The sequence below is a fragment of the Trichechus manatus genome, unplaced genomic scaffold (genome assembly GCF_000243295.1).
Source record: "Trichechus manatus latirostris isolate Lorelei unplaced genomic scaffold, TriManLat1.0 scaffold00123, whole genome shotgun sequence".
Lineage (NCBI taxonomy): Eukaryota > Metazoa > Chordata > Mammalia > Sirenia > Trichechidae > Trichechus > Trichechus manatus.
In genome coordinates, this window is record NW_004444059.1 from 3,251,947 (window position 1) to 3,276,953 (window position 25,007).

Below are 25,007 nucleotides of genomic sequence, written 5' to 3' on the forward strand. Positions count from 1 at the left end.
ACAAATCTGTCTTGGAAGAAGTACAACCAGAATGCTCCTTAGAAGCAAGGATGGAGAGACTTTTTGTAACTACTTTGGACATGTTATCAGAAGGGACCAGTCCCTGGAGAAGGACATCATGCTTGGTAAAGTACAGGGTCAGCAAAAAAGAGGAAGACCCTCAATGAGATGGACTGACACAGTGGCTGTAACAATGATCAAACAAGCAACAACTGTGAAGATGGTGCAGGACCAGGCAGTCTTCCGTTCTGTTGTGGAGGGGATCCCTATGAATCAGAATCAACACCTAACAACAACAATGCAAATCCAGTTAATAATCCCCAGTGGATTTAAGAAAAGAACCTGAAAAATGATTCTAAAGCTCTCCAAGAAATATAAACAAGAAAACAGGTAAAATAATGAAAAGGGATGTTTGTACTGACAGTATTAGGGACATTCTGAAAAATAAGAATAATAAAATGGAAGCAGCTCTAGGAGATACTAAAGTGTATTATAATGTTATGGTAATTGAAACAATTTAGAACTAGTGTATGAATAGATGGTATGAATTAGAACCGATTTCAAGAATAGATGCAAATATTCATGGGATTTTAATATATTATAAAAATGATACTTCGAATCAGTGGATTCAAGTATTGGAACAACTAGCTTAATTATTGGAAAAATTGGTATGGGGCCCTCTCTTTTGACACCGAAATAAATTCCAGATGAATTAATATTTTTAAATGAAAAAAATAAGGCCCCAGAAAAAACAAACAGGGTATAATCTGTTCTATAATCTGTTCTGCTGATATTCAAGTGATTCAAGAACTTTCAAAACAACTTTTGCACCAAGAACCAAAAAAAAAAGACTGATGAATTTAGCAAGACAAAAAATACTCATTGAAGAAACAAAAACAGCCCTTGCCAGAAAGTTTTTCATTACCCAACACTGCTCTCTAATTACTTTCTATGCTTTTTACGTTACTTTACAGTCAGGTTTCTAGAAGGAAGTATCTACCCTGATGATCTCTATTTCTCCACCACTCATTTCCTCCTCAAAACCCTACACCCTGCTTTTGCCCTCACCACTGCATTGAGGGAGCCCCTGGGTGGGGCAAACGGTTTAAGGACTCTGCTGCTAACAAAAATCCAGCTAGAAACGCCTTAGAAAAAAAGCCTGGTATGTACTTCCAAAAACTCAGCCACGAAAACCCCTGTGAAGCACAGCTGTATTCTGACACATATGGGGTCACCATGAATCTGAAATGACTCATTGGCTACTGGTTTATTGCACTGAAACTACTCTTGCTAACTTTGTCAGTGAGCTGCACATTCTAAAGCCAATGTACATTTTCAATCACTAGGCAGTTTCTGACATGGCCAAACATTTCTTCTCCTTGGAACATTTTTTCCCTTGATTTTTATTTTATTTAAATAATTTTAAAAAGCCAAGTTATACATTTTTTTTTAAAAAAAAAGGCTACTTGGCCATGATGCTTCCTTTACTTTTCTCCACAGTTCCAGCAACTAAGTGTCGGCTGTAGCTCTCCCCCCAAACCGATATTTTTCATTATAGTCCTTTTTGTCAATGTTCAAATTCTCTGAAAGCCATCTAAGCTTTCCCTGTGTTGACACAACTCTTCAGGTTTTCTTCCAACTGCTCTGCTGTTCTTCTTTCTCTTTGTGGACACCTCTTTGTTTAAATGTTCCTTTTCCCCAGGGGTTCATCATCAATTTTCTTTCAATCTGTCTTGATACTCCTGTCTCATTCACCCTCATGACCTCACATGAGGGTCCTCTGAGCTCCTGATTTGTTTGTCCTACTTTCTCGGATGTCTTATAGGCACCTCACACCCAGAATATCCAATACTACATTTCCTTGAAACCAGTTCCTCTTCTTACACCCCATCCTGCATGTTCAGTCTCCTGGAAGTTGTCTTAGACAATTCTATTTCTCACCTGCCATAGAACTGTTGCTGTTGTTAAGTGCTGTGGAGTTGATTTTCAATTCATAGCAACTCCACGTGACAGAGTAGAACTGCCCCTATAGGATTTTCCAGGCTGTAATCTTTATGGGAACAGAGCGCCAGGTCTTTCTCCTGCAGAGCCACTGGGTGGGTTTGAACTGCAAACCTTTTAGTTAGCAGCCAAACGCTTATCCTCTGTGCCGCCAGGGCTCCTGGACATAGAACTAGTCACCTTTTGACACGTATCAAATCTATCTCTCTATCACTATTCCTACACTCACAACCTCCGTTTAAGTGCTTATCACTTGTCTGGGTTACCTGCTGTAGCCTCCTGGATGATCTCCCTCACACCAACATGGTCCCCGTTTAAAATATGATCTTCCATCTTGCTGCCAGAGTAACATAAACATGATTCTCTTGCTTACAAATATTCCAATGGATCCCTCTTTCATTAAGGATGAAGTTCAAGTCCCTTGGCTAAGCTCACGACACCCATCATGATATGAGCCTTGCTTACCTGATATTCCCACCTATGGTTCCTGTGTACTACCCATACTTTACTTGCCATTTTTTTTGAACTTGCCAAGCTATTTCATGCCTTTATGCTTTTAAAAGTGTCCACTTCTCTGCGTGAAACATCCTTTCCCTTCAACACTCTTTAGATAGCTAACTTCCATTCACCCTTCAAAATCTAGTTCAAATATCACTTCTTCTAGAAAATATAATTTGCATTCACCTTCTTAATGACCCGCTAAGTGCTCACTCCTTCTCAACTGGCTCTGTGAGGGCAGAGACCAAGTCTAACTTGTCCCCAGCAACTGATACAGTGTTTGGCACAAGCAAGTGCTCAATAAATGTTCAGTGAATGAATGAATGGATAAAGAGGTAGATCTGCAAATCGTCTTCAATGACCTAGCTGTCATTTTGGAAAGCTCATCCTGCCAAGGCTAGGAAATGTCAGTGCAGGTGATGGGCAGGGACACAGCAGAAAGGAGGGAGTAGGGGAAAGAAAGCTGAGTCCGGAGAGAACAGGGAAGCTTCGGTGGGGATAGCATAGGAGTGGAGACAAAGAAAGGCGTGGGTACAAGGAGATATTGAAGAAGAGTTGATATTCATTATAGTAAATCTAATGGAAAAAAGTATTATGTGAACATCACTGTTTTAATGGATTAAAAAATGAACTTGGATATTGCCATTACCATTTAGTCGATTCCAACTCATACTGACCCTATAGCACAGAGTAGAACTGCCCCAGAGGGTTTCCAAGGAGTGGCTGGTGGATTCAAACTGCTGACCTTTTGGTTAGCAGCCAAATGCTTAACCACTGCACCACGAGGGCTTCTGATATGGAGGAAGGTAAGAGCAAATGAACATGGCAAAGCAGAGAAGGCAGTACCAAAGACAAATGGGGCCCTCTTCAACACTTTAGTACACTTCAAGTATGATACCTGCTCACTGGGGAGCATGTTCACAAGATAACTACGTCTGTGCTATACAGTACTCTAAGTACAAAATGGTATCTTATGGTATTTACATTTTAACACTGATGGACTATTTCTCTTATGTTCTGTGTCTGAGTTCTTGGAAGTCAGGAGCAAACACTCTGGGAGACAATCGTGGTTAACACTCCAGGGTTACTCTAATAATCTCAAAGGATGTTGTGAAATTCACTAAATAAATAAAATTTGTCTTAAAAAAAAAAAAAAAACATATACCATACAGATCTTGGTGTGGGTGGGTGGGGCAATGTTGTAAAACCAGTCAACAGTTGTGTGTGTGTGTTGAAACTCCACTTTCAAGTCACTTAAATAAATATTTATAAGCCCTCAGTTCCAGGAATTGACGCTAGATGCTGAAGACTGAAAAATGCAAAAGACTTGGTAGTTACTCTGGACAGGTTCAATCTAGCTGAGGAAAGACAGGCATGCAGACAATTACATATTGTGTGTGTGGTACCAGAATCAAGGGACATATCAAGTGCTGTTAAGACTTACAGCAAAGAGCAGCAAATCTGTGTGAAAAGTTGAGGAGCAACACTGGGGCTTAGTAGGAGTTCACCAGGTAGAAAAGAGGGGAGAAGGTGTTTTAGGCAGAGTTGAGTTCTAGTTCCCTCTGTGGGGCAGAGGCAACCAGGCTGGATGGCCAGGTGTGAAGCCCAAGCAAGGGTGGAGGGTGCCTGGGTTGTCTGCCAAAGATGTTTTCCCTAAGCAGCTAGGAGCCATACATAAAGAAGTAGATGGTAGTATCATTAATGAATATGGAAAACAGGAAGGAGGGGGCTGCGTGGTACTGAGATCATTCTCAAAGGTACTCAATATTTATTTTTAGAGGAACAAAACTATTTCAAAAGGTAATTGGAAATTTTGTCTTCCACAGACTAGAAAGACAAACAATAAATTTCACCTTACTGTTGAATGCAGAATAACAGATTGCCTACTCTGAGAAATTGATTAGTTTTTCTAAATCATTAGGTATTACTTGGATAATAGGAAAAAATTTTATAAATCTAAAAATCTGTCTATAACAGCTGTTACTCCATCTTTTCTTGTAAGGTAGGATGAGACTGCATTACTTAGTCAGCAACTGTTTTAATGAGATTATGAAACTCTGAAAGCCATTATCAACTCCCCCCAAAAACATGACTATATATGACTTTTTCTCTCAATGCCATTCATTTGACTAATCAGCTATAGAAAAATAACTTTCCCTAGGTTTCTTTTTTGTGCTAAAATAACAAATGATATTATACCACAGGATATTATTATTAATGCTGATAATAACTCCAATAAGAAATATTTGCAATTATGACTCATTTTAGAATAACAGGTAATTGTCTTGCAGTCTTTCCGAAAATAAACAGACTTAGAGTAGCTTCTACATTATATACTGCAGCTACACCCTTAACAGAATCTGGTCACGAAACATAACAAAAGAAAAAATGAATTCAAATCAGACTCCAGGCTGCTGCAAAGTATTATTGACTGAAGAAGCCACAAGATGAACCTTTCACTCACCGAAGGCAGCAGATGTTATTTCCATGTATAATGTATATTTTTAAAAGCAATTATTTTATATATAGAATGTGATTTAATAAAACTGCCCTCTATCTGCAGACTTGTAAACAGGAACCACAAAGGGGTGTCTCTGCAAACATGCAACCTTCATGCATATATGCAAGGCCTGTCAACCAAAATGTTATGCCTCCTTTTCTATTCTCCTAAGCTTAAAAATATTGTAATTCAATGCAATGGTTAGCTGAAAGGGCAGATACGAAACATGTAAATTGTTGGCCTTCTATTACATATAAGCGCATCATGCATAATAGACAAGATGGTGTTTCCTATGGAAATCTATTTTGAGATGTATCCATTTAAAGGCAACTTAGAGTTCAAAATCAAGTTCAACTGAAGAAAAATGGAGACCAAGCAAATAATATAGAAATGGACAAAGACATTCAGGAAGGAGGGGACTGTGTCAAATTTTAATTCCAGACCAGCAGAATGTTTCTGAATTCAAGCCAGTGATAAGCCATCAGGCCGCTGAAGGAACCAGGTAGAAACCACCCACCAGAAGAAATGGACATCCTACAAAGGCAGGAGTGAGGTGTGAAAGGGGGACCTTGTGGTCATTCTTGCCAAACAGTTGCATGCTCCAGCAGGCTTTCTTAAATGACTTGGTTGAAAAGTGTTTCAGCCAACAGTTGTGCCTGCATGGACTCCAGCCCCAACCTGAATCAGATCTAATAACGGTTGCTGAGTTCATTCTCAGACTATATAGTTAGAATGTTTTGATAATTAATAGTGACGATGTACCTCAATGAATACTCCATTTCATTGCTTGGTAATAAATCTTTGCTTTGTACCACGTAAATATTGACGAAGATACACACAGCCACCTTATTTGAAAGCCTGATTGTGTAATTTTAACTAGTGGAGAAAAACATACTCATTTCATATTCACTTCAATAAGCTAAATAATTATTTGGTTCAATAACAGATGCTTTTGAGATTCAAAACATGCTTCACCATATCTGTATTACTCAAACTTGGTACTAATGACTTACTCATTTCAAGATATTCATAAAATAATCCAAGTTTGCCCATGGGCTGCAGATGGTAGTCCTGTTCCCATCGTGGCGTTATCTTTTCTGATCCTGAAACTCTGTGGTACCGTCTGATTAGATTCATGATCCAGCTGTCAAAGGGATCAAATTATAAATTAGAATTTTATCAGACCAAGGTTATGAAAGTATTTTGCTGACATCTCAAAGCTGAACACGTAATCTTCCCCACAAGTGAATTTCATGTTTGCCTGCTAATCATAGTGCAATAAAAATTTTTTTTTTCTGCCTCCTACCCCAAAATATTTTGAAATATAGGACCCTGTACCTGGATTTTTCAAAATTGTAATTGCTACTATTTTTTTTTTCTCCTATCTCTTTTTCATGTGGGTTGTTTAATTTTTAAAAGACACCTTCCCTCATTTGGAGCCCTGGTGGCACACTGGTTAAGCGTCTTGCTGCTAACCAAAATGTAGGCAGTTTGAATCCACCAGCTGCTCCTTGGAAACTCTATGGGGCAGTTCTACTCTGTCCTATAGGGTCGCTATGAGTCGGAATAAAGTCAACAGCAATGGGTTTAGTTTTTTTGTTGTCCATCATTTGATTAATCTTAATTCTTTTTTTTTCTATTCTTCCCCTCGTTAATCAAAATGGTCTTTCCATTATGAAAACCACCAGTGCTGAAGTGTGGATTGTGCTCCTTTTGAGAATCCTTAGCTCTGTTATCACCACTGACTCTCCTTGTCCTTCCCAGCCCAGTTTTGCATGAGTGAGGTAGACCAAACCCAACAGAATGATTCAAAGTAAGGAAGACAAAAAATGCACAAAGGAGAAAGCCCACTTTTATGCTTCCCAGTGGAGAGGAGGAAGTGTGAATGGCAGTGAAAGGCAGGGCAGGTGGCTGCAGAAACATACCATTCCTGGAATGCAAGAAAATCTGGATAACATGAACTTTTCAGAGAGCAATTTAGTATTGTACAGTAAAAGCTTTAACAACAGTCAGTAATGTTTACCCAGTGATTCTACTTCTAGAAACCTCTATCCTAAGAAAATCAGGAATACAAACAAGAATATAGAATCTTTATGTACAGAATTTTTGTTACTGTATCATTTATTATAACAAAATATTAGGAAAAATAAATTATAGCACATATGAATTTAATGAAGCCATTAAATTTTTTCAAATATATTTTTTTAAATTTTATTGTGCTTTAGGTGAAAGTTTACAGCTCAAGTTAATTTCTCATTCAAAAATTTATACACACATTGTTCTGTGACATTGGTTGCAATCCCCACACTCCCCCTTTTCATCCTGGTTCCCTGTGTCCATTTGTCCAGTTCCTATACCTTTCTGCCTTCTTGTCTTGCTTTTAGGGAGGAGATGCCCATTCGGTCTCGTATATTTGACTGAACTAAGAAGCACGTTCCTCACGTGTGTTATTGTTTGTTTTATAGGCCTGTCTAATCTTTGTCTGCAAAGTCGGTTTTGGGAGTGGTTGCAGTTCTGGGTTAGCAGACTGTCTCGGGGCCAGTCTTGGGAGTTCCTCCAGTTTCTGTAAGACCAATAAGTCTGGTCTTTTTTCGTGAATTTGAATTTTGTTCTACATTCTTCTCCTGCTCTGTCTGAGACCATCTGTTGTGATCCCTGTCAGAGCAGTTGGTGGTGGTAGCCGGGCACCATCTAGTTCTGGGCTCAGGATGGTGGAGGCTGTGGTTCATGTGGTCCTTTACTCCTTTGGGCTAATATTTTCCCTGTGTCTTTGGTTTTCATCTTTCTCCCTTGCTCCTGATGGGATGCGACCAACAGATGTGTCTTAGATGGCTGTTCGCAAGCTTTTAAGACCCCAGATGCTACTCACCACAGTGGGGGATGTCGAACATTTTCTTTACGAACTATGGTATGTCAATTGACTTAGATTTCCCCCGAGACTACGGTTCCCAGCCCCCAGCCCCAGCAAGTCGGTTCCTCAAGGTGTTTGGATGTGTCTAGGAAACGTCCATGCCTTTGCTTTGCTCAAGCTGTGCTGACTTCCCCTATATTGTGTGTTGTCTTTCTTTTCACCAAAGTTGACACTGTATACTACCTAGTTAATGATTTCCTCTAAATCATTAACTAGATAGTAGACAAGAATTTTTTTTTCTGTGTGTAAACCTTTTCTTGAGTTCTTATAATAGTGGTCTCACACAATATTTGTCCTTTTGTAACTGATTTATTTCACTCAGCATAACGCCCTCCAGATTCATCCATGTTGAGAAATGTTTCGTGGATTCATCATTGTTTTTTATCACTGCATAGTATTCCATTGTGCGTATGTACCATAATTTGTTTATCCATTCATCTACTGATGGGCACTTAGCTTGTTTCCATCTTTTTGCTATTGTGAATAACACTGCAGTGAACATGGGTATGCATATTCGTGTGACGGCTCTTATTTCTCCAGGATATATTCCTAGGAGTGGAACTGCTGGATCGCATGGTATTTTCATTTCTAGCTTTTTAAGGACGTGCCATATCGTATTCCAAAATGATTGTACCATTTTACATTCCCACCAGTAATGCATAAGAGTTCCAATCTCCCTTCAATCTCTTCAATATTTGTTATTTTCTGTTATTTTGATTAGTGCCAGTATTAGCGGGGGTGAGATGGTCTCTCACTGTAGTTTTGATTTGTATTTCTCTAATGGCTAGTGATTGCAAGCATTTCCTCATGTGTCTGTTAGCCACCTAAATGTCTTCTTTAGTGAAGTGTCTGTTCATATCCTTTGCCCATTTTCAATTGGATTATTTGTTTTTTCGTTACTGAGGTGTTGAAGTATTTTGTGGATTTTAGAGATTAGACCCTTGTTGGATATGTCATAGCCAAAAATTTTTTATCAGTCTGTAGGTTCTCTTTTTACTCTTTTGGTGAAGTCTTTTGATGAGCATAAATGTTTAATTTTTAGGAGCTCCCAGTTATTTAGTTTCTCTTCTGGTGCTTGTGGATTGTTAGTTATGGTTTGTATACTATTTATGCCATATATTAGGGCCCCAAGCGTTGACTCTGTTTTTTCTTCCATGATCTTTATCGTTTTAGATTTTATTTTAGGTCTTTGATCCATTTTGAGTTAGTTTGTGTGTGTGGTATGAGGTATGGATCTTATTTCATTTTTTTTACAGATGGACATCCAGTTATGCCAGCACCATTTGTTAAAGAGACTGCCTTTTTCCCATTTCAACGGACTTTGTCCCTTTGTCAAGCATCAGCTGCTCACAGATGGATGGATTTACTTCTGGGTTCTCAATTCTGTTCCATTAGTCTATGTGTCTTGTTGAAGTACCAGTACCAGGCTGTTTTGACTACTGTAGCTATATAGTAGGTTCTAAGATCAGGTAGTGTGAGGCCTCTCACTTTGTTCTTCAGTAATGCTTTACTTATCTCAGGCCTCTTTCCATATAAAGTTGGTGATTTGTTTCTCTATCATGTTAAAGAATGCTGCTGGAATTTGGATCAGGATTGCATTGTATCTGTAGATTGCTTTGGGTAGTATTGACATTTTCACAATGTTGAATATTCCTATCCATGAGCATGGTATGTTTTTTCACTTATGTAGGTCTCTTTTGGTTTCTTGCAGTAGTGTTTTGTAGTTTTCTTTGTATAGGTCTTTCATATCCCTGGTTAGATTTATTCCTAAGTATTTTACCTTCTTGGTGGCAATTGCAAATGGTATTGATTTACTGATTTCCTTTTCAAAGTTCTCTTTGTTGGTGTAAAGGAATCCAAGTGATTTCAAATAATTTTTAATGACAGGGAAAATGCTCAAGACATACTGTTTAGTAAAAAGTTAATCAGCCAGCAAATATTTATTCAGCACTTCCGGTGTGTTCAGTGCTGGGATAAGTGTTGAGGATACAGTGGTGAGTAAATGGAGACTTATATTCTATCTGGGGTAATTATACTGATGATAAATATTAAGAAAGGAACTGTCATATCCTAGTATTTAACAAAGCACTGAATGGGTGGTGCAAACGGTTAAGCTCTTGACTACTAACCAAAAGGTTAGTGGTTTGAACCCAGAGGTGCCTCGGAAGAAAGGCCTGGTGACCTGCTTCCAAAAGGAGCAGCCCTTGAGGGCTGGGAAGCATGGTCTCAGGGGACATCTAGCTCAATTGGCATAACATAGTTTATAAAGAAAATGTTCTACATCCTACTTTGGTGAGTAGTGTCTGGGATCTTAAAAAGCTTATGAGTGGCCATCTAAGAGACATCTCCTGGTCCCATCCCATCTGGAGCAAAGGAGAATGAAGAAAACCAAAGGCACAAGATTAGTCCAAAGGACCAATCTTTCCCAACTACCAGAGCCTCCACCAGACTGAGTCCAGAACAACTAGATGGCGCCTGGCTACCACCATTGACTACTCTGACAGGGATCTCAATAGAGAATCCTGGACAGAGTGGGAGAAAAATGTAGAAAAAAATTTAAATTCACAAAAAAAAAGACCAGACTTACTGGTCTGACAGAGACTGGGGAAACTCAGAAGAGTATGGCCCCTGGACTTCCTTTTAACTCAATACGCAGTCACTCTTGAAATCACCCTTCAGCCAAAGATTAGATAGGCCTATAAAACAGACAATGACACACGTAGTTCAACCATGTATACGAGACTAATGGGCACACCAGCCCAAAAGCAAAGACGAGAAGGCAGGAAGGGACAGGAAAACTGGATGAATGGAAACGGGGAACCCGAGGTCGAGAAGGGGAAAGTATTGACACATCGCAGGGTTGGCAACCAAAGTCACAAAACAATTTGTGTATTAATTGTTTAATGAGAAACTAATTTGCTCTGTAAACTTTCACTTAAAGCACAATTAAACAAACAAAACGAGCAGCCTTGAAAGCCCTATCGAGCAGCTATACTCTGATACATGTGAGGTTGCCAGAAGTTGGAATCAACTTGATGGCCATTTTTTTTTTTCTCTTTTGATGGTTAGTATTTTAACAAGGGATCTAATCCAGTCTGGAGAATCAGGGAAGACTTCTCTGAGGAAGTGAAATTTAAGCTGAGACCTGAAGGATGAGCAAAATAAAATACATATATCATCATCCCAATTTTATTTAATTTAAATAAAAGCATAAAACCCCTGATATACAATACTACTGCTTTCTAAAACCCACTTATCTGAAATATTTCCCTTTGCTCCTGGTGTTCTTCTTACTCTGGCTCTCCTAGATATCCTGATCTAGATAATCATTCCTTTCCCCAAAACTCCCCTAGCTCCTGGGCAAGATCTTCCAAAGATGCAACAATATCCTGAACCCCTGGAAGCACCTTCTTGGTCTCAGAAGTCTATGCAAACCCAAGAGCAGCAGACGATGACATTAAATATTGATGGCTAATGTCACATGAATTGACATATGCCCACCCATGTTCATGGCAGCATTGTTCACAATAGCAAAAAGATGGAAACAACCTAGATGCCCATCAACAGATGAATAGATAAACTATGGTACAGACACACAATGGAGAACTACGCAATGAGAAAGAACAATGATAAATCTGTGAAGTATCTCATAACATGGATGAAACTGGAGGACATTATGCTGAGTGAAATAAGTCAGTCACAAAAGGACAAATATTGTATGAGACCTCTATTGTAAAAACTCATGAAAAAGTTTACACACAAAAAGTAACTATCTTTGGTGGTTACAAGGGATGGGGGGGAATACTAAATTGACAATAGGCAAGTGGTAACTTTGGTGAACGGTGAGACAGTACACAATAATGGGGAAGACAGCACAACCTGTACAAGGAAAGGTCATGGAAGCTCCAAAGACACATCCAAACCCCGAGGGACTGAATTGCTGGGCCGAGGGCTGTGGGGACCATGGTCTCTGGGAACACCTAGCGCAACTGGCATAACATAGTTTATAAAGACAATGTTCTACATTCTACCTTGGTGAGTAGCGTCTGGGGTCTTAAAAGCCTGTGAGCAGCATCTAAGATACTCCACTGGTATCACCCCTTCAGGAGCAAGGAAGAATGAAGAGAACAGGACACAAGGAAAAGATTAGTCCAAAGGACTAATGGACCACAGCTACCAAGGCCTCCACCAGACTGAGTCCAGTACAGCTAGATGGTGCCCGGCTACCACCACTGACTGCTCTGACCAGGATCACAACAGAGGGTTCTGGACAGAGCTGGAGAAGGATGTGGAACAAAATTCTAACACACACAAAAAAGACCAGATTTACTGGCCTGAAAGAGACTGGAGAAACCCTAAGAGTATGGCCCCCAGACACCCTTTTAGCTCAGTGGTGAAGTCACTTCTGAGGTTCACCATTCAGCCGGGGATTGGACGGCCCCATAAAACAAAATGGGACTAATGAGGCACAGCAGTCCAGGGAGAAGGACTAGAAGGCAGAAGGGGACAGGAAAGCTGGTGATAGGGAACCCAAGGTTGAGTAAGGACAGTGTTGACATGTAGTGGGGTCGTTAACCACTGGCACAGAGCAACGTGTACTAACTGTTTAATGAGAAACTGTTTTGTTCTGTAAACCTTCATCTAAAGTGAGAATAGCAGCACAACTGGAAGAATGTAATCGATGTCACTAAACTGTGCATGTAGAAATTTTTGAAATGGTGTATCTTTGGCTATGTACATTTTCACCAAAAAAAAAAAAAAAAGGTCGAGAAGGGAGAGTGTTGACATGTCATGGGGTTGTTAACCAATGTCATAAAACAAAAGGTGTACTGACTGTATAATGAGAAACTATTTGTTCTATAAACCTTCACCTAAAGTACAATAAAAAAAAAAAAAAGAAAAAAAAATACTGGTGGCTAAGGTGGAGGGTAAGGGCTAGACTGAGAGTCAGAGGATCTGATTCAGGTTCTAAGTATGTCCCTTACTAGCTGTGTGTCCATCTGCAAGTCCCTTAACCAATCTAGGTTTTCAGTTTCCTCTTCTATAAAATGGGGGTTATGATGATTGCCACACAGAGTTGTCAGTTATAAATAAGAGCACCACTGGTTGTTTCTAGCCCATTGCCTAGGGCATAGCAAGCACCCAACCAAGGACAGCTGGATCCGAAGGGAATTGCTTTTTGTTCTCTCAAAAAAACCAGATGCAGCAGAAGACAGGCGAGGGAAAAAGGAGCGCTGTGAGGGCTTTTACCTGCCCTGGTGAAGGAATCCTTTCCAAACACAAGGGACCAGAGTTCCCTAGGAGCAGGACTTAAACCTGCCTCTATACCAACAACAGCAGAACATGAGGTGGGGAGGGGCCACAAAGGGCCTGGAAAACTGCCAGGGGCATGTGGCCAACAACAGCAACTCTGCTCACGAAGAACAGAGGCAGCAGCAGCATCTCTCCCTATGCAACACTCCAGCAGCTACTACCAAGGATAGGAGTCGCCACATCTCACCCATCCTTCCAATATGTACTGAGCACCTCCTACCTGCCAGGCACTGTCCAGGCACTGGGGACACAGCAGTGGAAACAACAGTCAGAAACTCCTGCACTTATGAAGTGCCTGTTCTAATAAGCCACAGAGAAAATAAACAAAATAAAGATACAGAATATGAGCTGACTGTAAATGCTGTGGAGAAAAATGAAGTCGGGAAAGGAATGGAGAGTGTTTGTGTTTGTATAGGAAGGAGAAGGGGTGGGGTCAGAGAAGGTTTCATTGAGATGTGACATTTGAATAGGATGTGAAGGAGGTAAAGCAGCAAGCTGCTATGGGGAAGAGCATTGCAGGCAGAGGGAACAGGGACTACAAAGACCTGAGGCAGGAGCAGGCCTCCCGGCAGGAAATAAGTGTTTGGCTGTTTGGGGCTGTGGGCCTAAGTGTGAGAATTTGAGCTTTCAAAGGAAGGAAATGGGGAGCCCCTGGAGGGCAATGAGCAGAAAAGTGACATAATTTCACATTAGATAAAATAGGTCCAAGACCCTATTTTAAGCCAAGCAAAAGTTAAATGGCCTCCAGGTCATAGCACAGAGCTAGGAGAAAACACAGCCTAGCCTGGCTTCGTGGTCCAGTGCTCTGCCCAAGACTGGGTACTCTCTTTCTAGAGCTGTTCTTTTCTTATATGCTTGGCTTTTTTCTGTCTCTAAGCTTTGCAGGCCAGATGAATGCTTCCCTTTGTCATGGCAATTTGTCCTGAAGAGAAATCTGAGCTGGCAGTGAAACAAAGTATGCACCTGTAAAGACTGTTGTTCCCTGAAGCAGCAGAACAGCCGGCTTGTGGTTTACTCATGGAGTTCATCAGAACAGGCTCAACAACAAACAACTTCAAATGCAGACATCAACATGGGGCTGGACTGCAGCTAATTAAACATCTCTGTATGGATTTCAAACTTATACAATGAGAAACCTTCACTCTACTGTAAAGACAGTTATTGCAAGAAAACTGAGCAGAACCCCATCCTCTGCATCGTTGTGTGCACACACTGCACACAGACAGCCAACATAAGATATGAATTACAAATAGCTCTCTGAGCTGGGTTTCCCATTGCTACTGGTCTCAGCGTTAACTTCTCACTGACCACTACCCAAGCTTTACTAAGAGATTTCTCTAGTAGAGGACATGCCCCAGCTTCACGTATCTTTCCCCACTTCTTTCTCATTGATGACATTACAGAGGCAGCAAAACACTGTGGAAAGTGGAGGGGATATGGTATCAGACACTCCTGAATCTAAACCCACATTCCATTGCTTACTAGCTATTTAACTTTAGTAAAGTTACTGAAACTGTATTCTGAACTATAATATGGGGTGATAAAACCAACATTGCCCAGGGTTGTCATTCAATGATTCAAATTAGGTAACGCACTAACACATAAAAACCCCTGTGCGGGATTCCCTGTAGACTAATACAGACTTCATATGGCTGAGGCCAACTGAAAATATGGCCCAAATTATTCAGAATCGTGGCTCAGGGACAGAATGCCATCTGTATCGGTGGTTCTCACTTCAGCACTTGTAAGAATGACACAGAACGCTTGTTAAAAGTGCAGCTTCCTATGCCCCAACCAAAAGTTCTGTGATCAGTCAAGCCTAACGTATGGTCTGGAATCTGCAGTTTTACAACCACTCCAGGTGCCTTCTGATGCAGGTGGCACTGAAGGTCACACATGTCCATCACCCTTCATGACACCGAAACCCAAGATGACCAGTTTTGGCTTTTATTGATTTTATTTTTTGTCATGCCCCCCACTTCCAGACTCAGCTTCTTGCTAAATCCTCTCCATGCCCCAGAGGACCAGGCATTTTTCAATCTGGGCCCCGAATCCACCACAATTTAGTCTCAGGGTGAAACTCCCATCCTTGCATGACCAACTCACTGAGTCTTCCCTCTCACACTGTACAGCATCCCCCACCCTAGCTGTGTATTTCAGAAGTCATTCTGACTAGCTTTCTTTTCTGAGCTACAGACTCTCAGCCTCTTGCTCAGTTTTCTTGTGGTGCCACTCATCGGTAGTAGGAAATCTTGGCTTATAGTCCAGCCATATCTGTCTGTGGTCCTTTAGATTTTCCATTGGGCTATGATCCTAGTGCAGGGGTCTCAATTGTGACTATGCATCAGAATCACCTACAGAACTTTCTAAAAAATACAGATGCCCAGAGCCTCCTTTGGAAATCTGATTCAGTGAGCTTGGGATGAACCTCTGTCTTGGTATCGCTTTAGGGTCACTATGAGTCAGAATTGACTTGATGGCAACAGATTTGGTTTTGGTTTTTGGGTTGTTGGCTGCTCCATCTCAAACTATCTTTTCTAGGCCTGTCTGTTCCATCAAACTGCTGGACAGCTCTTCCCTTGACTAAGCCTAGAAGCCTCTTCCTTCAGGCAGGCATTACAAAGAAATTTCCTTAGGAACTTACCCCACATATAACAGCATCGTAATAAGTTGCCCTTTACTTATTATGTGCAAAGCATGGTGTGAAGCACTGTCCACCTCAGTTTCTCTTTCCGTCTTCAGTATCGTATTTAATCCACATACTAAAGACAATCACCATTTCTGGTTAGGACACTCAACAGTATTCCCACTTAATAATTTTGAAGTACAAGTATCCTTCACTATCTGAATCTATTTCGTTCCTGAGTTTACCATTAGTGAGCTTGGATAGTGAGGGATACCTCTATTTAGGCCTCTTTTATTATATGTAAAGGAGCCCTGGTGGTGGCACAGTGGGTAGGTGCTTGACTGGTAAGTGAAAGGTTGGCAGTTCGAACTCACCAGCCGCTCCGTGGGAGAAAGATGCGGCAGTCAGCTTCCATAAAGATTTACAGCTCTGGAAACCCATCGCGCACTTCTACTCTGTCCTATAGGGTCGCTATGAGTTGGAATTGACTCGATGGCAACGGATTTCAAATTTTTTTTTTTTAATTCTATGTATCTGGCTCATGTCCTATCAAATCATATCTTGATACGTGCCCCCATAACAATTTTAACTCTTCTTATTGTACAAGAAGCACATACCCATTGTGGAAAATACAGAAAATATATAAAGGAGGAAAATAACAACCATTCATCATCCAAACAGCAAAGGATGATGCTACTGGCATTTTGGCATATTTGAATCTAATTATTTTCTTTAACATTTTACCATACATTCCTCCAGAGTGAGTTGCTTAAGTAGGAACAGTACCCGTTTTTTGTTAAGCACAGAATAAAATAAAATCCCAGGAATGCCTCAAACATCACAATACTAAGTGAAGAGATGGTTCTTTGTAGGCTGTGCTGGGAGGGCTAGAGGGCTTTGAGCTCACTCTCTGGCTTCAACAATTCTATTTCTTTACTGATCTTATGTATTTGAAATATGTGTTGCTGTTGTTAAGTGCTGTTGAGTTGATTCAACTCACAGCGACCCCATGTGACAGATCAGAACTGCCCGATAGGGTTTTCTAGGCTGTAATCTTTAAGGAAACAGCCCTGGTGGTACAGTGGTTAAGTGCTCAGCTGCTAACTGAAAGGTCGGCAGTTTGAACCCACCAGCCATTGTGGGGGAGAAAGATGTGGCAGTCTGCTTCCGTAAGGATTACAGCCTTGGAAACCCTATGAGACAGTTCTCCTCTGTCCTATACGGTCCCCTATAGCCTCACTATGAGTCATAATCATGGTGAGTGGCAATGGTTTGGTTTGGTTTTTAATCTTTAAGGGAGCAGATCACCAGGTCTTTCTCCCACGGGGCTGCTGGGCTGTGTTTGAACTGCCAAACCTTCAGTTCTCAGCTGAGCGCTTAACTACTGCACCACCAGGGCTCCTTGTTTGAAACACAGGAGCCATTCATTCACTTGATTAGTTATTACTGACTGCCTACCATATGCCAGCTACTAGCCTAGGTGCTGGAGAGACTCCAGAGGGGACCTGGGTCACTGTGCTGAACATGCTTCCTTTCTCGCTCCAAGAATCCTAGTCTAGGGGTATGATCAGAGTTTATGGTGAAATACAATTCATCATGTTCCTCTGGCATATACTTACCAGCTTTTCTCTCCCTTCCTATGTATTTTTAGAATGGGTGCAGTTTTGGGGAGCAAGGGTAACTGACATATCTTTGGTATGTCAGGTTTTTGTATGGAAAAAGTAAGAAGGAAACTGGCAAAGAGAAGAAGCAGTGATGAGAAAAGCCCAAAGCACTCTCTATTTTGGCTAACACTTAGCATTTTCATTTTTCAAACAAAGGAAAAATAATTTAAAACATACTGTCTCTCCTAAGTATTTTAGGCCAGGAATAGAAATATCTGAAGGCAAAGTATAGGTCACTGTAATTTTCAACAATGGGCTTACTTGAAGTGAAGGTATAAACAGATCATGGATATTATATTACATCCTTTATTTTAAAATATTTTATAGGAACAAGTTTCATTTCATGTGAATTTCTCAATACAAGTTTAGGAAATATACTCTCTCCCCTAATGTTTTAAATCAGAAAATAGTTCACTGACAATCAGTTAGTTACCAAAACTTAGTGTTGGTTAACCTACTTCTTCAGAGAACACTTTAGTAATCTAAGAATGAGTTCAGACTTTTGTCTATTTGATATACAGGCAGTCCTTGGGTTATGAACAAGATCCATTCCTAACTGTGTCTTTAAGTCTCTAAGTCAGATTTGTAGGTAAGTCAGAACAGGTGCATAATATGGTTCTAATTTAGCCTTACTTTAGTGCAAGACAGGCTCGAAGCCTTTTCAATGATTTAAAAGTTGCACGTGCAGCAAAGTGAAGGTGATTGTGATGAAGAACTTGTCGCGAGTAGGTGTTGCTTCAAGGAGTGCTGGAGGCACAGTGTTTGAAGTGCTCAGCCGCTAACTAAAAGGTTGGCAGTTTGAACCCACCAGCTGCTCTCAGGAGGAAGATGTGGCAGTCTGCTTATGTAAGGATTTACAGCCTTGGAAACCCTACGTGGCAGTTCTACTCTGTCCTTTAGGGTTGCTATGAGTCGGAATTGACTCAATGGCAGCTGGTTTGGGTAAGAGTTGGTTCAATTGTTTCAAAATGAAGGCAAATTTACATAACATTAAACGGCAAGTACGAGCTGTCTGTAAGTTGGACATCTGTAACGCAGGGACTGCCTGTATTTATTTTCATATAGAAACAAATATAGTAGTATTTGCCCTTGACCAAGTTTCACTTATCTGGAAAATCTGAGCTTAATGAAGGTTAAGTGTTTTTCTCTGTATGCTGTTGTTGTTAGTTGCCACTGAGTCGATTCTGACTCATGGTGACATCATCCTGTGTGCAGAGTAGAGCTGCTCCAGAAGATTTTCAAGGCCGTGAGCTTTGGGAAGCAGATCCCCAAGCCTGTCTTCTGAGGTACCTCTGGGTATGTTCAAACCACTAATCTTTTCCCTAGCAGTCGAGTGCCTAACTGTTTGCCCCACTCAGGGACTCCTGTTCTCTGTATTGTTGTTTTTGCTGTGTGCCGTAAAGTCAATTCCAACTCCTAGTGGCCCTACAGGATAGAGTAGAACTGCCCCATAGGATTTCCTAGGCTGTAATCTTTATAGGAGCGGGTCACCAGGTCTTTTCTCCCACAGAGCCACTAGTAGGTTTGAACCACCAACCTTTTGGTTAACAGCTGAGGGCTTAACCATTGAGCCACCAAGGCTCCTATTTTCTGTACAGGGTTATAAAAAATTACTTTCACAGCTAAAACCAGAGTCCCTTTTTTAAGGCGTGGGGGTGGAAGGGATGTCTTTATTTAAGGAAACCCTGCTAGTTCATGTTGAAGATGGAGGGTGGACCCACTGAAGAAATTATTTGGAAGGACACACTGAAAACCAGAGTTAGTTAACTGCTCTATAGAGAGAAAGAACAGCAACTTGGTGATGGGGCCAGAAAGAGGAAAGGTTAGGGAAGGGAGGAGAAAGAAAGATAGGGACATTGTAGGAGGTGGGGGAAGACAAAACAAAATGTCAGGAGGCTGGAGCCTATAAAGAACGGGGCTAAGTAAGAAAATTCCAGTCGTGTCATGGATGAAATACTTTTTTAAAAGGTGGGTTTTTTTTTTAAACCTGAAAATCTAAGTTGTTTGAGCTATTGTCTCCATGCCCCAAACTTCAGTAAAGCCTGTGTGTGTGAGTGGTTTTGAAGGACGCTAGAGAGAGGGGCTGTCCTCTCCATTCGGGTGGCACAAGGCAGAAAGGAGTACAGATGTGAGAGGCAAGACTGAAGGAAGATCAAAAGTGTTGTGTGAGCAGAAACTCAGAGTTGGAAATAACCTGGAAAAGATAAGTAGGCAGAACAACGGCCCCCTAAAGATGTCCACGTCTTGATCCCTGGAACCTGTGAATATGTTAGATTACATGGAGAAGGCACATTTAAGGTTGCAGGTGGAATTATGGTTGCTAATCAGCTGACCTTAAACGTGGAAAAGAGGCAGAAGAATCAGAGAGATGCAATGTTGCTGGCTAAAGGGAGACACGAGCCAAGGGATGTGGGCTCCCTCCAGAAGCTGGGAAAGGCAAGGAAACAGATTCTCTCCTAGAGTCTCCAGTAGGGGATGCAGCCCTGTTGACACCTTGACTTTAGCTGAGTGAGACCCCTGTTGGATGTCTGACCTGCAGAACTGTAAAATAATAAATTTGTGCTGTTTTAAGCCATTGTTTGTGGTTACTTGGTATAGCAACAATAAAAAAAACCAATGCAATAGGCTCCCTGAAATTTGCAGATATTGTATGATGGCAATGAACTTTGCATTTTGATATAGGATTGGGGCTTAGCAAAAATTTAAAAGAATAGTGGACCTTAGCTTTAAATTACATTGCTAACATCTGAATTACAATCATATCCCACTGTTCTCATTTTTCAGGGGAAAAAAAAAACAGTAAGTCAAAACCTTTGTGGTTATTATTTTAGATAATTATCTCTGAAAATATTATGCATCCCATGTGCCTTGAAAGCACATGGGTCTGGAGTAATGTGAACCTGGATTAGAATCCCACAGTAGCCTCTTATTGGCTATATGAACTTGGGTAAGTCATTTAATTTCTTTAAGCCTCAGGATCTTCATTTGCAAAGGGGAGATAAAAATAAGGATAGTTTGGGAGATTAAATAAAAGATATATAAAGCACTTAGTATAGTGACTGGCAAACATTAGGAACTCATCAAATGACTAGTATTGATTTTTAAATGCATAGTATAAAAGAAGGGAGTTGTGAGAATTTGTGGGATTACTTAGTTTATAGATCTAACAAGGGTCATCTCTCAATGGGCTGTGATCAATCTGCCACCAGAGACAGCCTAATGGGCGTGAACTATATAGCAGGTGGGAATTCCTGGGTGGTGCACACAGTTAACATATTCAGCTGCTAACCAAACAGTTGGACGTTCCAGTCCATCCAGAGGTACCGCAGTTGAAAGTCCTAGTGATCTGCTTCCACAGAAATCAGCCATTGAAAACTCTATGGAGTACAGTTCTACTCTGACACACATGGGGTTGCCATGAGTCAGAATCAACTTGAAGGCAACTGTTTTCTTTTTTTTAAATAAGGTGGGGATTTAAGTTAAATATAAAAAAGGTTTTTTTGACATAGTTATTAAACAATGAAAATGTTTACCCTGTTGGCTGGACCATCTTCTCTGGAGACCTTTAATAATTATAGATGCAAACCCATTTTCAAGTTGGGCATACAGCCATATGAATATGTAGGCAAATAATTTGGATGGTGGGATGCTCTATCCCTAGATCTGTTCTCCCAAGGTTACACAGTTTAATACTCACGGAAGTAATACTTCTTGTATGTTATTCCAGATTGCTTTTCCTCCCATGATTATCGTCAGCTGAGTTGTCAGTTCAAGGAGACAGCCGCCTGGCTCACACTGGAATTTTAAAAAAGAAAACCCCATTTAAATTTTAGATGGGTCTAACTTGAAATAAATTTCATTAGTTTTATTTTTCTGATATTCTTCTGCTTAGGCTAAAAAAATCTAATGAAGAAACTATCCATTAGGCATTTGAGAGAAAACATAAAGCAGCTTAGATTATCAAGAGACTATAATTCTAGATCCACACCTCTTCATTTCTGTATTTTCCCAGCCAGTATACTGGGTCTCCTGGATAACCCACAAATTTGCCCTTAAAGAATGCTATGTAGAAACATGAAGAGTAGTAGTTGACAAACTGGAATAAGAACATCTTCATAGTTAGGCTGTTTTCATAATCAGTCTGGGTCCTTGGGAGTTCTGCAGTTAAAGAAAAAAGATTTAAACTTTGTGAACAGCTTTGAGACCCTAATCAAAGATACTGATACATAAGTTAACATGTTACAAAAAATACAATTCACACTGTTTCCATCTAAGTTGTTTTGAATTCCTTAATATAGCCACTGTGTTAATTCTAAGTTTACACATTGTTAGGAGCCCCCACCCCAACCCCAACCCCATCCATGAATTTCCCATATGGCAAAAATATTCAACTGTTCCTTAAAATTTACAAATACAATGTTTTTATCAACTGGGTAAGAACTGTCTTCTCTCAGGTCCAGGCTGACAGAAAGCTATTTTTGAACAGCCTGCTAAATAATATTCCCGTCTTCCTGAATTGAAATAAGGTAGGTCTGTTGAAGAAAACAAACCAATACAAAAAGAAAAAAGAAAGTCAACTTGATGGAGGCATTTGGGGAAGACAAGACAGGTTATCCTCTGAGTTTGGAATTTGAATTGGTCTGATCATTTCTAGAAGATGACCACTGAGCAGACCATTCAGGGAAAGACTTAGGCAGGGTGTGGGAAGCACTTAACTTTAGCCACAAAACAGATGCCTGGGAAATAAGCCAGAGAGAAGAAACACTTACTACAAAAGCCAGAACTGATGAGAATGGAGCTATATTAATATGACCAGCATGGGGGAAGACATGCAACAATGTGATTGCTTGTCCTTTCAGCAACAGAAGAACATATCTGCTATTAGAGCTATGACCCTATTCCACTTATTTGCAATAAAGAGACTATTTACTTTCAACAACAGGGTACATGATGTAATGTAATTGAAAATATTATTCAGTACTGATCTGTTTACACAGAGCTTGGACATTATAATGATTGTCCTTGCTTTGTCCCTTTCACTAATGCAAAGCTGTAGATAATTCACTTCCTATACAGGTTAGAGAAAATATGTTTACACTTAGAAATTCCTAAAAATTATAACATACTGGAATTGAAACGTCTAAAAGATACAGTCTATATTTTTACCAGGTGCAAAAAATGTCTTGCATATCACCTTAGCTATAGTTATAGTAGGACCTTAAGGAGCCCTGGTGGTGCAATGGTTAAGCACTTGGCAGCTAACCAAAAGGTTGACAGTTCGAACCCACCCAGCCACTCAGTGGGAGAAAGACCTGGCAATCTGCTTTCGTAAAGTTTGCAGCTAAGAAAACCTTATGGGGCAGTTCTGCTCTGTCACATGGGGTTGTTAATAGGATCGATTTGATGGCACACAACAACGACAGTTGGATCTTACCAAAGTTAGTAATCATGATTGCCACTTTTTCATATATGGTGTTCAGAATCATGATAATGATAAAGCTGATGATGGAAGCAGTGATAGATGTGGCTGTCTGTGGAGTCAGATACTTCTGAATTGGGTCTGTTCCATTAAAGTGCTTGGGAAGTTGTGCAGAAAATACAATGAACACTGAGAGCCTGTAGACAATGATCCCAATAACTGAAGCGATGATCAATAGGATCTGAAAGCACAATAAACACAGCAACATGAAACTCACCAATAATCATATTTTTACTGTTAAAAAAATTGGCCCCAGCCTCCACCAGACTGAGTCCAGTACAGCTAGATGGTGCCCGGCTACCACCACTGACTGCTCTGACCGGGATCACAGCAGAGAGTTCTGGACAGAGCTGGAGAAGGATGTAGAACAAAATTCTAACTCAAAAAAAAAGACCAGATTTACTGGCCTAAAGGAGACCGGAGAAACCCCGAGAGTATGGCCCCCAGACACCCTTTTAGTTCAGTGGTGAAGTCATTTCCGAGGTTCACCATTCAGCTGGGGAGTGGACAGCCCCATAAAACCAAATGTGACTAATGAGGTACAGCAGTCCAGGGACAAGGGCCAGAAGGCAGAAGGGGACAAGAAAGCTGGTGATAGGGAACCCAAGGTTGAGTAAGGATATTGTTGATGTGTTGTGAGATTATTAACCATTGTCATAGGGCAACATTTGTAGTAACTGTTAAATGAGAAACTATTTTGTTCTGTAAGCCTTCATCTAAAGTGAGAATAGCAGCACAATTAAAGGAGCGTAGTCAATGTCACTGAACTGTGCATGTAGAAATTTTTGAAATGGTGTATCTTTGCCTATGTATATTTTCACCAAAAAAAAAAAAGGTCAAGAAGGGAGAGGGTTGACATGTCGTGGGGTTGTTAACCAATGTCATAAAACAATATGTGTACTACTGTTTCATGAGAAACTATTTGTTCTGTAAGCCTTTACCTGAAGTACAATTAAAAAAAAAAATTGGCCCCATACTTAAATAGACAAGGTGCATGTGTGAAGTAATGTAACTCTCACATAACTGTCACAAGAGAGGTGGAACATCAGACATGTTAAATTTCAAAGAAAGGAAAATGAATGATGGAAGGCAAAAGAAAATGTATCTTCAGACAGGGTACAAATGGAATAACTGAGAGCCTGTTCTGGTAGAAGTAAAAACTGTCTGTGATAGCAGCATCAGTGAAAACATCTTTTTTACAATTTGAGTTATTCAGTTTCTGAATTAGTGTTTTTTGCTCAGTTATAATCTATTAAGGGGATAGGTTACCTTCCATGGAGAACCTGCAACGAGTTCAAGTGTCAGCAGGTGCTAGCTTTGGTCTTAATCACTGCAGCAGGTGAGATTCCGAATAGGACCAGTGAAGCTGGCTGGCAAGGAGGTGCCTGAGTTAACTGTTGGTATGGGCAACGGATCTCTACTGGTAAAAGCTTCACACTTTTCACATTCGGATCTTAAACGGCAGCCATCCACACCTGCACCTTCCCCAAGATTCATTTCACTCATCCATTGTATTTTTGATGGTACAGTCCCCAGTGTCAGTGTTTGCACATGGTAGAATTTCACTTCCTTGGCAGGCAGGTTTTCTCTGGCCACTGAACAATGCACATTAAAAGTCCCACTAATTTTTCCTTACTTGGTACACAGGTATGGCCATTAGACAATGTTGAAGAGGCATATTTAAACTGCTTCCTTACATATACTCTCTTGGACATACTCCAGAATCATGTACTCAATGGATCTGACTGCACATGCAGACTACCAGGAGAGAGAAAAGCTATAGAGAACAGGAATTTCGGGACCAAGCAAATCATGTCGTCTATAGTAACAGACCAGGGGACTCTCTTTACCTGTGGAGAGCTGCTGAGTCGATTCTGACTTATAGCGACCCTATATAGCACAGAGTAGAGCTGGCCCATAGGGTTTCCAAGGAGTGGCTGGTGGATTCCAACTGTCGACCTTTTTGGTTAGCAGCTGAACTCTTAACTACTGCACTTCCAGGGCTCCATGGAGAG

General features: G+C 40.6%; 1 protein-coding gene across 5 annotated transcripts in view; it reads right to left on the bottom strand.

Moving 5' to 3' along the window:
* The window catches only part of ANO6 (anoctamin 6), a 227,349-nt gene that overhangs the window by 13,401 nt on the left and 188,941 nt on the right, over nt 1–25,007 (bottom strand). For all 5 annotated transcript variants that reach the window (XR_002825336.1, XM_023738840.1, XM_023738841.1 and 2 more), the window contains 4 exons: nt 22,948–23,173; nt 21,502–21,671; nt 21,211–21,308; nt 6,013–6,143 (listed from right to left, as the gene is read on the bottom strand). Coding sequence is in view for 4 of the 5 variants with exons in the window: in XM_023738840.1 (XP_023594608.1) it covers nt 6,013–6,143; nt 21,211–21,308; nt 21,502–21,671; nt 22,948–23,173 (625 nt within the window). In the remaining variant the exon portion in view is untranslated. The remainder of the gene's footprint in view (nt 1–6,012; nt 6,144–21,210; nt 21,309–21,501; nt 21,672–22,947; nt 23,174–25,007) is intronic.